This window comes from Zychaea mexicana (assembly GCF_025766255.1).
Source record: "Zychaea mexicana strain RSA 1403 chromosome Unknown BDB00scaffold_148, whole genome shotgun sequence".
Lineage (NCBI taxonomy): Eukaryota > Fungi > Mucoromycota > Mucoromycetes > Mucorales > Lichtheimiaceae > Zychaea > Zychaea mexicana.
The window spans coordinates 1-14,990 of record NW_026516811.1 but is presented as its reverse complement, the minus strand read 5'-3'; the positions used below and the strand labels follow the sequence as shown (position 1 = coordinate 14,990).

The 14,990-nt window shown below is 38.6% G+C and overlaps 3 protein-coding genes across 3 annotated transcripts; 2 read left to right on the top strand and 1 right to left on the bottom strand.

Moving 5' to 3' along the window:
• Positions 1–319: 319 nt before the first annotated feature.
• Positions 320–529, top strand: BDB00DRAFT_774865 (uncharacterized protein; the record flags this gene model as incomplete). The annotated part of the gene is made up of 1 exon (XM_053120184.1): positions 320–529. One exon carries the CDS (start codon positions 320–322, stop codon positions 527–529), a length of 210 nt encoding a protein of 69 aa, XP_052973493.1.
• A 3,501-nt stretch (positions 530–4,030) lies between these two features.
• BDB00DRAFT_855351 (uncharacterized protein) lies at positions 4,031–4,976 on the top strand. Its single transcript, XM_053125720.1, is given in 2 exon segments — positions 4,031–4,781; positions 4,800–4,976. The coding sequence occupies 2 exon segments, from the start codon at positions 4,402–4,404 to the stop codon at positions 4,963–4,965; spliced, it is 546 nt and encodes a 181-aa protein (XP_052973492.1). The 5' UTR covers positions 4,031–4,401; the 3' UTR covers positions 4,966–4,976.
• Positions 4,977–5,761: 785 nt separating this feature from the next.
• On the bottom strand, positions 5,762–6,409 carry BDB00DRAFT_792808 (uncharacterized protein; the record flags this gene model as incomplete). The annotated part of the gene is made up of 2 exons (XM_053121156.1): positions 5,762–6,181; positions 6,248–6,409. The coding sequence occupies 2 exons, from the start codon at positions 6,407–6,409 to the stop codon at positions 5,762–5,764; spliced, it is 582 nt and encodes a 193-aa protein (XP_052973491.1).
• Positions 6,410–14,990: the final 8,581 nt, after the last annotated feature.

Sequence of the window (14,990 nt, the reverse complement as noted above, 5' to 3'; positions counted from 1 at the left end):
TTGATCATCCAAGATTAGCGGAAATTGTTGTGTAGCCAAATTTTCAATGCCGAAAAAATGGATTACAGATAATGGCAGCAATTTTATCACGGAAGCTATGCAAACAGTATGTGCTCGCCTCGGCATATCTCGACCGACAACCAGTGCAGAATGGCCTCAAGGAGACGGACTAGTCGAGCGGATGAACAAAACTATCAAGGGCTCACTGGCAATCTACGCAGAAAAGGCACCATCAACTTGGAATCATTACCTGCCGTTTGTCACATTTGCGAAAAATACCAGCAAACACGCATCAATGGGAAAATCGCCTTTTGAGATCATGTTCGGCAGGCAACCAATCCTCCCAACAACAGCAGAATTGCAACTTCCAGCCACTAAAATACACACAACAGAAGCATGGCTCACATACCTCAACCATTATCTGCCGATACTACATGGAAAAGTATACAGCAATATACAAAAAGCACAGGAGATACAAAAACGATATTACAATCTTCTTTACACTTGGGTTGAGGCCATATCAAGATAGCTATATACGTCCGATTGAAAGCGTAGCAAAAGACTTTGCTTAATCAGTTGCAACCTAGCCCATCTGTCTGTTAGGTTGCAACTAGTAAAACAGATGAATGTACCTATCTCCAATACAAATAAGTATATTCAGAAATGATATATAAGCATCAATTATCTACTCGCATCTAAAAATAGCGGATGCTGAAGCGATTTGTTATCACTGTAGGAAAATTCCTGTGGATCTACAATTCTTGTAACACTAAGTAAAGTGACAAAAATTCTTGTGGATTCTTGTGAATTAAAGTAGTGATAAAGCGGTCACACGTTCACAAGAAAATTACAAAACGCTTTGTGGAATACTAAAGCGGTCACACGCTCATAAGAAAATCACAAAACATTTTTATGGAATATTCATTATATAGATTTTTAAAAAATAGCTTTATTCAATTACATGATACTAGCTAAGGTTTATTGATTGATGGAATACTGGCTGAGCATATACAAATGAAAACCATCCTTTCTCTCTCTATATATATCACATACACTCTCGCTATATATATACGTGTATATGTGTGTTTATACAATAATCGAACTTTCTGATACTTTAACTTACCTTTTAATTATGTATATTTTTGTGGGGGGAGCAGCCCCGAGCCGCTTTGTCATACAGTGTCATTTTGTAGACTACGTTGACTAGGCAGGGGCAGGGGCAGGAAGAAAAACAGAAGCGGAAACAGGAAGAGAAGCAGAGACATGAAGAGCAGAAGCCGGTTCTTGTTGTCTCCCTGATAGTTAGTATATATTTGATTGTGGTTGCTCTAGTGTAGTAGTTATCATACCTAGAAACCGCTCTCGACTTGCTGGATCTGCCGTAGTTATTCTAGCATTCCTAGAGGATATGGCGAGCTGCCCACAAGTAGTGGGTCACACTGTTGTCAGTACGATTCTGCAATCTTTCACCAGATCGACCACAACATGTTCGCTAATGTGCTTGATGTCGGTCTGGGCTTTGATCAAGGCACCTCCTTCAAAATGGTGGTAGCCTGGAAGGAGAAGGCGCTCAACATCATCCTTGCTCGCTTTCTTACCATCTTCCCCTTGGCATTTAGAGTCATTGGGTGGGGAATGACGGAAACTGTCTCAGCAAGTTCTGCTTCATCGAAAACTGGTACCTCGACTAGGGACTACACCATTAGCAGTTGGTCGAGCTTCTCCAGAATGGGTGTTAATCCCTATCTATAAATCAAAAAAGGTTTTATTAATTAAGCGTATATCATTGTTTAAACATATGTAGAAAAAAATAAAAAATTAGATTATAATTTTTTTATTTTTGAAACACTTAAGGTATTTCTTTTTTATTTTTTTTTTAATTCTTTAAATAGTTAAGGTTTTGTATAAATCTGTTTAAACCCTTTATGTTTAATTTAACACTTATGGTGGCAGAAACGGTAGTGAGCAAGTCCCTTCTCTAGCCGAGGAATACCTAGACGAAGGCTAGCTTGACAGTAAAATCCTTAACTAAAATTAATTAGCAATTTATTGCTAAATTAATTGTTATAGATTGATACTCAATGACTGCTTGATTTGTCTCTACATTAATAAGACGATGCTCCATACGAGTGAAGACTTAGGAGATTAAGGTTAGCATTGGGAGGTGTTTGGTTAGTGTTTGGGAAGAAAAGAAAGAAAAAAAACTTTTGCGGTAATATAAAAGTATTTGTCACCCTGGTTAGCCAGGTGGTTATAACAAGAGAGTACTGTTTAATCACAAGAATCCACAAAAACCACAAGAATTTTCCTATAGTGTATACTTGAATGGAAAACATGACAGATAGTTTAACCTACTTAGAAACCATAACAGATGTTGTAGTTTTAATGAGTTGCAACCTGGTAAACCGATCTGTCATAGTTGCAATTGGGACAGATAGACATATAGTTTTACTGAGTTTCAACCTAGTAAACCGATCTGTCATAGTTGCAACTAGGACAGATAGACATGCATAGTTGTGATTCTATGGCAGTTGTGTCTCGAATATAAGCCAAAGCAATAGCAGGAAACAAACCTACCATACTACATACTGTATATAGCTAATAGACATCGTTTCAGTCGACTTGAAACTTTTTAAAACATCTATAATGATCTTTTCCTCAATTTATGCAAAAGGTCTACGATTCTAGCAACAAATTGTATCTAATACTGTAGCTTAAGGAAAATGTTTGAAACTTAGTTAAGTACTAGATTACTGCATATATAGCGCTCACATTACATCAGAAGTTTTTGGATCGACTGAAATAAGCTGCTTGAAGTTGCGCAAGGATTTTGTTATAAAGGAAAACAATGAATATGTAATATAAGCAACGGAGCGGTCAAGGCATCTTATTGACAAAACATAAAAATAATATTGGTTTCATTAAAATACTCAATATAGTTCACTTGCAGTATCATACCCATTGTGAAATTCTACAACACTATTATGACTATAGTTGATAGTATCACTAACACCGATTGTAAAGAAAAATCCACTGAATTGACTAAATAAAATGACAATATATATCTGAAAGAGAGTGCCATACTAATAATCGTACCTACTTACTGTCTAAGAGACTTTGCCTCATAAATTGATTATATCTATATACAAACATATCAACGTCTACCTACCTACTAGGAATGAAAGTATGATGAATTAAATACTGTAAAGTTTATTAATGAAAAGAAAAATGACTAGGCGAATACTGCATCTAATATAGGACAAAGCCGCTCAAGTTTGATCCTGTTTGGTAAAGTGATATGTTAAAAAACTGGAGGACAATAAGTATGAATAAAAGTACTATCACAGAGTATGCGATACATATGAATGATGGTGCTTAGTAGTAACATCTAACAGCTCAGGCTACAGTGTCGAAAAAGGCGTGTTCCGGTTGCAACGGAAGAGGATGCAGCTGTCTAAGTTGCAACCATGCCAGACGCTTCTGGCTTGGACAAAACTGGTGAACAGATAGGTATATGTATTGTATCGCACTAACTACCATTATACATTGTAAATTACCATTGACTGTATTTTACTAGACTCCTTATTTTTTATATATTGCTATCTCTTCGTTTCGTTTCACATCGACAAACAGGTTGAGCCAGATACTTACATTCTTACGATGAATCGGTACGGTTTTCTTTCATTTTCCGAAAAAGGATATGATAAGCGTGAACAAAGTTTGTAGCTTTCATTCGGAGCTGGTACAGACTTTTGTTATTTAATCAGCGTTTTCGTTTAGGAGCTGATATCCTTCTCAATCCTTTATATCGCATTCCCTGCTGAAAGTCGAAGCTATGTCCTCCGCTACTGTTCCTACATATGTTTATCCTGACAATTAGTATAAAGAATGACTTATAATGTTATTGATTGCTAATGTATAAGCAGTAACATGAAAGCGCTCAACGACTCCACTTTCAATACTCCACCCTTGCCACCCCTACCCCAGCCCACGTTGCCTCAGTGTCGCCTGCGCCGCGCCTCCATGACACCTGGTATGCCAACGGAAACGTGGTACTCCGACAAATACAGGCCAACGTGATACCTGCTGTACAACTACTGCATCAAGTGTTCCACACAGTTTACGGCGGATAACACTTATAAGCAGCACCTGGTTGATGTCTATAAGGTGCGATTCAGGCCTGTCAAGCCTGGACCAAAAAGGACAGTATCACGAGCGATGCGAATTCTAAACAAGTGAGAGAATGATAAAAAGCACGCTTGCACCAACGCACAAAGATCTAAAAGCAAAACCCAGAATAAAGCTACGAAGAAACATCTGTACCAGCTCAATTGCTTGGTTAGTGCAGATAAACAGCTTCACAGATACCTTCAAATGTTTTAATATGTCGATCCAACAATTATGGAAAGTCATGAAAACTTTGGCGATTGCTGGAAGTATGCCACTTACAGCATTTGTGCCTTTGATGGACGGTCGTTCTTTAACCCGACGTACAAACACTTCTTTGGGAACATGATAATGGAGAATGCGTGCAGTGCCTACGACCGGCTATCGCCCACTGAAGCCTTGGTCGTTAACGACGCGGTCAGAATTGCACTGAAAAAGAAGGCACCTAAGTTCCTTGTCAACTATGGCCCAATGTTCCGTGCATTCCGCTGGATTGGATGCCTGTTGCTAGAGCGCGTCAATGTCGGCTGCGGCATAGAGCGTGGTAATATTACTGATGATGACGGCGACGACTCGTCGTTAGTTTATGCAAGATATGAGCCAAGAGTACGAGAGTGAGCGAGACTCCTTAGCAAGCAAAGCCCAGATTCAGACGCAGAAGAAGGAGCCAGAGGAGATGAAGAAGAGACAGAGCAAGATAGTAGTAGTAGTACTGAAGAACATGGTGTGTCTAGTAAAGACAGTAGCAGCAGTGGTGACGGACAGAGTAGGGAGTATAGTGATGACGACGATAATTGAGGAAGTAGAAAAAAGAGCGAAAGATTTTATATTTTAGTTATAGGCTTTATTATTCTTCTTATCGCTACTGCAGCCATCTATTGCTAGGTTGGTATATCGTATATAGAATGATCAAGTTGATATATGAAAAGGGATATAAGGCAAGAACTAAACATTGTAGGTAAAGATGAACATAAGAAAGACTGCAAAGGCAATGTGCATTCTATGGCGAACTAGTTCGTACATGCATAGCGTTATGTTCATGTTATGACTATGTGTACATTTTTACGGTTATCGACTTCAATATGTACTTAAACAAGGGGTACTGAAGAAGATAATCTGATTGCTGCGATCTTTTATGCTTTGGTGCGAGTTCCTGTTATCCCACTTAACTTCTCAGTCCTATAAACAGATCACCTAATGGTGTGCTCCTGCCCTGAAGGAACTTTAAATAACAAACTGTACATATCTAAAAACGCTTATGTACTCAGTTCATGAAATGTCAATTTCTTCAAACTATCAGTAGTAGATAGTGCCAAAATTTGGAATAAAGCTCAATGATCTTACTATAGCCTTTCTTCTGATATCTAAACAATCTGATATGAGCTCTACATCTTAGTATAGATTGCACACTTACATGTGTAAGCGGTATGTAGTGCCTATACAGCTTGCTTTTAACAGTGATGTAAATGCACCGATTACTACGTTGGTTGCAGATGGAGTGGCGAGCTTTAATCGGTTTAACCTTTCATGAAATATCTAACATAATAACAGTAGTCTCTGCTGATCTTTCTTGTTGAAAAAGTTTACTTGATTTCTATACCGGGATTTCATCCACAGGAAACATGTTCATGAGTATGTCGTCATTATCGTCGATCAACTCCTCGTCGTCGTCGTCATTCTCTGCCTCTATGTCAGGCGCTAATTCTTCCGTCTCCTGTCTACCTTCTTCGTCATCCTGCTGAACACCTCGTACCACTACTGACGCACCTCTGGACAACATATCAGCATCAATGGAAGCTGATCCATTGGCAATTCTGCCTAGAAGTCGTTGCTGCTCTTCCATCCACGCCTCTGCGCGCTCTAACTTTTCCTTCCAAAGCTTACTCATGCCTTGCTTTCCTTGCCAAGATTCTGCGTTCGAAGGTGCTCGTATAGTTTCGGGCACAGATGCAATGGCCTCTTGAAGCTTACTTATAATGTTATAGCTGAACTTGATCACTGAAGAGGCTTCGTCCTTTTTTGTTGTTGTTTGCATATTAAAAACAACATTATATAACTAATCTTTCATCACAGTTCTCACCTTCAGCAGCTCAAGCTCTTCGTTTGCTCTTCTTAAACCGTGAAACGCGTCATACGGTGTATCAGTTTCCACAGGCGAAATAATATTACAATGGAAACGAAAGTGGCTGTTTTTTTTCAGCACTGTGCTAGAGTCGGGATGAAGCTCGAAGCCTGTTATCATGTTTGTCCTGTTAGTAACAAATCTAGGTGTACGTGTACAAAGATTTTCTAAAAACGTGCTTACCAAAAAGTGGACCCACTGAAAGCTTTTCAAGATAGTTATTGAATTGTTTTTTCGACTTGAGCATGGGTGGCTTTTCTTTGCCCTGCTAGATTTTGGGTTCGGTTGTGGCCTACAAGATATTATTATTGCATGTTAATTTTTCTAACGTATGTGATGAAGGGATCATCGATATGTACCATTTCCGGGTGACTGTAAGAATTTACCCGGTGTGACTGCTTTTCCTCGACGTGTGACTGCTTCTCCTCGAAAAGTGACTGTTTTTCCTCGACTACCATATATAGAAAGGTAGGTGCGAAAGTGGTTAAGGCATCAGCTTTAGACCCAGAAGATCAAGAGTTCCAATCCCTCAGCGACCAGTAAATATAAACCTCATTTCTGGCTTACCTAAACGTTTCTAGAGTGTAGGAAAAAAAAATTACATATAGAGTCACATATAAGCAATAATCTCAGTTAGAAAGGAGGCCAGATTTGTAAAAAAATGTGTTACTTATTTTTATGTTACTATAAATATATATAAATAGAAATAATAGAGTGATATTTATATAAGAGTAAAATATAGAATAGATAAGATAGAAAAGGGTTTGCAAGGTAGTATAAGTAGAGAGAGAATAAAAGTAGAGAAAAGAGTGAAGAAGGGAAGGAAAATAAGGCTAATCTTCTATATTAACTTCCTCATTACTACTATTTTGATCCTCATCACTAATGATAGTAATAATATTATTATTACTTATTTGTTGTACTTGTTGTACTTGCTGTGCTTGTTGCTGATGTTGTTGTATATACAGCTGATTTAGCTGAGAAATCAACTGCCATTGCTGCTGTAAAAGCTGTTGCTGTTGTTAGATCTGTTGGTCTTTTTGCTCCAGTTCAGATTGCAGCTGTGTTATTTGCTGTTGTTGTTGCTGTAAAAGCTGCTGCATCTGTAAGTGCTGTTGCTGTTGTCTTTGCTCTTGCTGCTCAGATTGCTGTTGTGACTGGCGTTGTTGTTGTCTATGTCGTTGTTGTTGTTGCTCACGTTCTTGTTGTTGTTGCTGCTCTTGCTGCCGTCTCCTTTCATCCCGATGCTCTATATGCTGTAGGACCCTTTGTCTTTACAGATTAAGAAGGGCCCTATTTTGCTGTTCTTGTTGCTGTTGATCTTCTTCTTCTTCGTCATCTTGCTCTTCTTCATCATCTTGTTCTTGTTCTTCTTCTACTTCTTCTCTTTCCTCTTCAAGGTTAAGAGGGTCTATATTACCCTCCTCTTGGTCCAGATCTTCTCCTTCTTCTACTGGTACTTCAAAAAAGGTTCTAAGACCCTAACAGCATCATCAGTACTACCCTCAAAAGGTAGCTGCTGATCACTAGGATCTATGAAATATGATTCCCTTATAACACGGAGAAAATGATTCCATAGATCATCAGCAAACCGCCTTTGCCAAATAAACCAAAAAAGCTGCTTTTTAACTAGCTTTCTAGTTCTATAGTTCTAGGTAATGAGCTGCTTTATCCCACCCCAGTTGCCTAAAAGAGAGTATTAGATAATATATAAAAGGAGAATATTTTTTTAAGAGTTACCTTCAATAGTGTTAGTATGGATCTGTGTACCAGGGATAACAAAATATAGCTCATTGTTTACCATATGATGGGTATAACCCATCCTCTCTAACCGTTGGGTATTATAGGCTGCCCATCCATCAGAGTAAATGATTGATCCAGGAAGGATATACTTTTGGATCAAGTGTTCTAATGTAGGGCGGTTGCGCCTGTCTACATTCACCATTACGATACGTCTTTCTTGTGTACGTTCTACTGCCCCCCAAACCCAAACACCTTCAACATGGCTACTAATACCATTGGCAGATAGCTTTCTTTTGCCAAACTTCGATTCGTCGATCTCCACAATAGTTCCTAGGCCACCAATTGGTTCACCTATCTTATTATTAGTTATAAAATACAATAATTAAAGTAGAAAGAGAAATATACATACCTTCGAATATACTCTCCATATCTTCAATGATTAGTTGAAAGTAATCATATCTTATTTGGCGAACTGTTTCCCAAGTTAGTTTAGTCTTATTAATAATATTAGTAGCACTAGTACTAATTAATAATTCTAAACCAATTTGTAAGACAACATGTGGAGGTACATTCCGGTATTGAAAAAAGGAATGAGTCCGAACAGTCCGCTCCAAATTACAGCTAGTACATCGGAAAGTGCCATTTGCTCCTCTCGACCAAGAAAGAGGCATATCCCGGTCACAGTTAAGGTACTTCATACTACAGTAAAAAATGCCTTCTTCATATAGATACTGAATGCAAGCCTCAGTATTTAAGAAGTAAGGCTCAGTAGGTGTAGGGATATTGTTGTAGATTGGCATACTATAATAAACTAGTTAATACCTTTACTTTTATACTTAACTCTCCTTTATAAGAATACCTAATAATAGTTTGTTTTATGTATAGAGATGTAGTTGTATATGTGTATAAGTGTTTGAATAAAGGTATTTAGATATAGATAGGAGAAACAGTGGATGTAGTAGATGTAAATAGTGTAAAGGGTCCAGTTTATTTTTTTCTCGTGGGGAAACTGGGAAGACCAAAGAATAAAAAGAAATCTCAAAAAGATATTGTATTTATACCTTATAAATGTACGTCACATAATTCAAATTCAGCTCCGATTTTTTCCATAAAAAAAGTCACAATCTAAATTTGGGTATATTAAAGTATTTTTGTCACTGAAGTATAATCTATCAACTACTGATATTTTCTATCATCAAGTACTCATATCTTATCAGATACTCATTCGTTTCAAATAAAACAAATAGTTTTAAGTTTACTATACATTATACTACTACAGATCCTCTTTTCAAATTTTTTAGATATCTAAAAAGTATTCTACTACATTATAAATAGATATATAAAAAGTATAATACTATAAATGTATAAGCAATGGGATCATCCATAGACGTACTATATAAAATCATATGTTTTTATACCTATTGGAACGAGGAAAAAAAGCTGCATCTGATGGTATTTTATTTATATGAAAATAACAAGAATTGATTGGATAACAGCAAAAACCAGTTTTCCAAAAAAAAATACATTAAAATTTGGTAAAAGGGGGATTCGAACTCGCGCTTTGTACCAAAGGCTTAACACAAGGCTAGTGCGTTAGACCACTTCACCAATGCAAACATTTTGAAAAATAAAACCATACATTTATGCCAGTGCTGTAGCCCAGTAAAATATTTAGCCGCTGGTAAAACCATTTACCACTCTATTTCTTTTTTAGGATGTCACGTGATTTAAGCCACTTATAAGCCACCAAGCCACTGGGTAAATTCTTACGGTCACCCGTTGGCGCCGATACCAATACTGCTGCCAATGTTAAGCGCGAGGCAGTAGATGAGGTGACACAATATCAAAACACATGATATATTGGTCCTTGCGAGGCAATTTGGCGAACCTTCGAATACCAGGTCCATATGCACCATCCTTATGTGTCCCGCTTAGAACTGCATCTTCCTGACCAGTAATCTGTTACTTTCCACGCAAACGATTCGTGTATAGGTCTTACAGTAGCACACAACAACACATCGAGAACAAAGCTTACTGCTTTTTTCGAACTCTGTTCTTGAGATGAATAGGCTCGGCAATATCTTTATGTTGAGATCCCTTGCCATTATACTTGGGATAAGCGAACGAAGACCTGGAACCACCGCACCCGTCCACCTTTTCAAAATGTTGTTTCTTGTATCTACTTTGCGTCCCCGTCTAATATGGCATTGTATTCGCTTCGATTGCTCTTGCTTACTGTTCGTGGTCCTATCAGCTTTGAGTCGTTAAGAACGTTGAATGATGTCGTGCATCCATCCTTTGAAGCTGCCGCTCTCGCACATGGTTTGTTGGAATCTGATGACGAATGGGATCGTTGCATGACTGAGGTATCTATCCATTCACCTTCAGCTGCAGCGCTTCGAGAACTCTTCGTCTATATTCTTACAAACTGCTCGCCTTCTGATCCACGCAGACTCTGGGATAATCATTGCGAAAGATTGAGCGACGATTACTTTTTCGAAATGCACGTTTAACTTCCGAATAATGAGACCAAGTTGGTACCTGATCAATGGGACCAAGTATTCCAGCGTACTCTTGGCGACATTGAAACACAATTACAATCCACAGGTCACCGCCTTTCCTAGTTCCTTATCTACTGCAAGACTTTGTCACCGAACTTGATGCTCTTCCACAGCTCACTGCTTTAGAAGCAGTCGAACGTGGGGAGTATGTCACAAAAGAGCAAACTCGAACTCACAACGAATTGTTCCCCATGCTTAACGATAATCAAAGATATGCATTCAATACAATAATGCAGGCAGTTGACGAACCAGGTAACCAAAACCAGCCACATCTTTTCTTTGTCAATGGCCCTAGAGGTACCGGCAAGTCACAGCTGTTCAAGACATTGTGAAGTCGTGTTCGTTCGCGAGATCAGATTGCACTGCCTGTTGCTTCCTCTGGCATTGCTGCAATTCTGCTTCCCGGTGGTCGCACAGCTCACAGCCGTTTTAAAACACCGATCAATGCAGACGATACTACTACTTGCAATCTTCGACTTGGTGGTCCACACGCACATCTCATACAACAAGCATCTTTAGTTATTTGGGATGAAGCTGTAATGTGTAGCAAGTACAATTTTCAGGCTGTTGACAAGGCATTACGTGATATCATGGGTGCTGTCGATCCTATGTACGAGGGTGTTCCCTTTGGTGGAAAGGTTGTTGTTTTTGGCGGTGACTTTCGCCAGCTGCTGCCTGTTGTCAAAAAAGGCACACGATCTGAGGTTGCCGGAGAGTACATCTGGTCTGCACCTTTTTGGGTGGATGTCTGAGTGTTGCACCTTACAGTCAACATGCGTGTCTGAAATGCAGGTCCAACTGCTGCAGCGTTCGCGGAAACACTTCTTACCATTAGTGATGGACGGCCTCTGCACAGAGAGAGCATAGAAATACAGCAAGAATGGCTCATTGATGCAAGAGATCCAGTCACGCTAATCGATGCCATTTACCCATCGATCCGTCAGCCCAATCCACAACTTCAAGAATTCAGCAATCGTGCTATTTTAGCAGCTAAAAATATTGACGTTGACGAGATCAATGATTCTGCGTTTGAGCTTTTCTCTGGCCAGAGCAGGCAGTATCTTTCAACTGACCGTATTATTGACGCAGACGATCCAGACGTCGCCGCCGCCAGCTATCCTCCTGAATATCTTCGCTCTTTAAGTACCAGTGGTATCCCGCAACATGCTCTTGATCTTAAAGTGGGAATGCCATTAGTGCTTATGAGAAATCTCAAACCTGATGAAGGTCTTTGCAATGGGACCAAATTTTCATCACAGCTCTTTTAGATCATTGCATTGTTGTCAAAAGGATCGATCGAGGCCACGACGGTGAGGAACACTATCTTCCTCGAATTAATATGTATACCACAGAGGGTGAATATCTATTCATCCTTTGCTGACGCCAATTCCCTATTCGCCCCGCATTCGCCATGACCATACATAAAGCACAAGGACAGATATTAACCCATGTTGGCATCCATTTGCAAGAGCCTGTGTTTGCTCATGGTCAATTGTATGCTGCTCTTTCACGAGCAACCAACCCAGATAACTTGCATATTTCTGTCAATATGTCAGAATTATCCACTACAGATGTCCCTGCTACGACAAACATCGTTTACCACGAAGTGCTCTTACACCCACTGCAACAATCACCATCTCAAACACACACTGCTACTACTACTACGTCTTGAACACCTGTTTCTCTCCTACTCTTCTCTTCTCTTTTTTACTTCCTCTTTGTATACGTATCATTTTAGACCCTTTCTTTTTTCTTATAATTCTATCTCTATTGTCTTTTCATCAATCGCCATGTAAGCATATGTTTTAAGCCGAGTACCTTTAAATTTAGTAGGGTAAGGGTTTAGTGTAGTAATAGCGATAGTCAGTGAGCGCAGCGAAGGAGTTTAGTGTTTAGGTAGGCGAGTAAGCTCGCGAAGCGAGCAGGGTTTATGGTTTAGAAGGGGGGCGTGGGGGGGAACCCCCCACGAAACATCCAGACCGTTGAATGACCTGGAGCGCAGCGCAGGGGCTCATTCAGCCGAGCGAAGCGAGGCAGGTGGATGTTGATACAAAATTATTATGGCTAAAGTTATATCCTTTTTCATTAGCAAGCTCTGTAAATTGTATGATAAACAAAGTATATCCACCATCAACTGCCATTATGTCATTCTCATGCATATATTTAAATAGTTTCATGTTTAAAAACATGCTACCATCTGAGCTATCAGAACAAAAGTCACTTTTAGAAGTATAAATAATCATATCATTCATATCACTAACAAACTGGGTACGTATTCCATTCTTCTTAAATTTATAAGAATACATTCTTTGAAAGTGGTCAATTTTAGTATCTACATAGTTAATTCTTGAATCATGACCATCTAATATAAGTGTTACATGTTTAAATAAGTCGGGATTATGCTTTCTAGTAGATAGAATATGTAATTTGATAGATGAAATCATGTTATTCATTGAATCATTTACTATTTTGTTGATTCGTTGTAGTTGTCCTCATCCATCCAAAACTTTTTATTAAATGTACGAAATGTGCTATGTGGTAAGTATTTTTCAAATTTTTCACCACTTACTCCAGAGACTAAATGATATAATAAAAACAATCCTTTTTCAATTTCAAAGTAAGGTCCGGGATATTCCTTGTTTGTATATAAAACTACTAGAAAATAAAATACAGCAACCTAACCTAATTTACGTAACAATTCATCCTTAATTTTTTCTATGAATTTATATGTTTCAAATCAGTTCTATGTTTATATTTATTATGTATAGTAGGCCAATTCCATTCTAGGAATTGCAATAATTGAGTTTACTTCATTTGTAATCAGTAGTGTATAGTTTGTTGTATACATTGGGTTGTTCTTTGTTTATATTATGGATTTTCAATTTTTATAATCATTGAATACATGATTTTGGTCACATGATGTCATAAAATTGATAAAATATCAAAATGGATGATATAATTTAATATGGCAGCAAGCAATTTATTAGATTTATCAAAAACTATTGTAAATTTATATCCAATTTAGTACTGCACATCGCACGAAGATGGAAAAATAGGGAAATGAATATAGCAATGTCTATACGACGGATGGAAACATAAGAGAGGGAGTACGACGGAAAATAAGAGGGGCCATGAAATTACAGGGTCATGGTAACAAGGTGAGGGTAACAAGGGAAAAGGACAATGGAGAATAATATAAACTGCACAGGGCAGGTAGCATGAGTACGTGAGAGAGTATAATACAGAAAATAAGGACGGATAGAAATATAAGGGATGGGTCCCATTAAAAGAAGCATAAAGAAGAAATAATATTTGGCACCTATGGCGGGCACGATTTAGAGTTGAAGGAACGTAAAATGACGTGAGAGGAAATAACAGAAAGGGAAAAAGAAGTATGATAATCCCCGGATTGGGGGTGCGAGAAGAATTGTGGGGAGTTAGGGGGGAACCTGTGGATCGGATGACCATTGTCGGCAGAAAGATCCGCTATTGAAATCGCCCATGATTGGCCGAAGCCAGAATTCGTCACTGGAGTTGGCAAGCGATTTCAGAGGCACTGAAAGCACACTGAAAGCGGTACTTTCAGAGTACTTTCAGAGTGCTTTCATGATGGCTTTCAGAGTACTTTCAGAGTACACTGAATGACCGTTTTGTTTACGGGTGATACACGTCTCCTGCATGTCATTTGTAGCTTCTTACTGGCTGGAGAGATGTTTAAGCGACACAGTGACATTGGCGAGTTCGTGGCTTCCTGTGCATTAAGGCTTGCTAATGATTCGTTGGGAGAAACAAACTTCCATTCCCTTTATCCAATTCTATTTGCTCAAAAACCACTCATACACCCCTTTTCATTTGCTCAAAAATTGCTCACACATGCATATAGTATATTGCTCATACGTGCATATAGCCAATGATAGTGCTTTATTAGACCACATGGCACTGACGGTGACGCGTCAGCACAGGTAGTAAAAAAAGGATGGAATAATAGTATACAAAAAATAGTAGGGGAAAAAAATACAAAAAAAAAGCCATATAGAAACTATTCAATAAACTACACATGCTAATGGTACTCAAAAAGCAGCAGTACTAAGGGATTCTTATTACAGCGATGTACATAGAGATTTCCTAATAAAAAAAAAGAGAAAAAGTATAACCATTAAAATACGTCCTATACTCTATTGCTCCACGCTGTTATAACCCCCACCCTTAAACTTACCTTATAGTACATCATCTTGTCTCGTTTTCATGGACCACTGTAGCCTAAGGAGGGATGAGATAGATGAGGTTATAGCGAGCTGGTTAGTAACATGAAAGAGGTTGAAGGAATAGCTGGTGAAGTGAACTCAATCTCATTGGCAGAAGTGAAAGAAAGTGAAGTTGCTCAAGTGGCGGTGCTC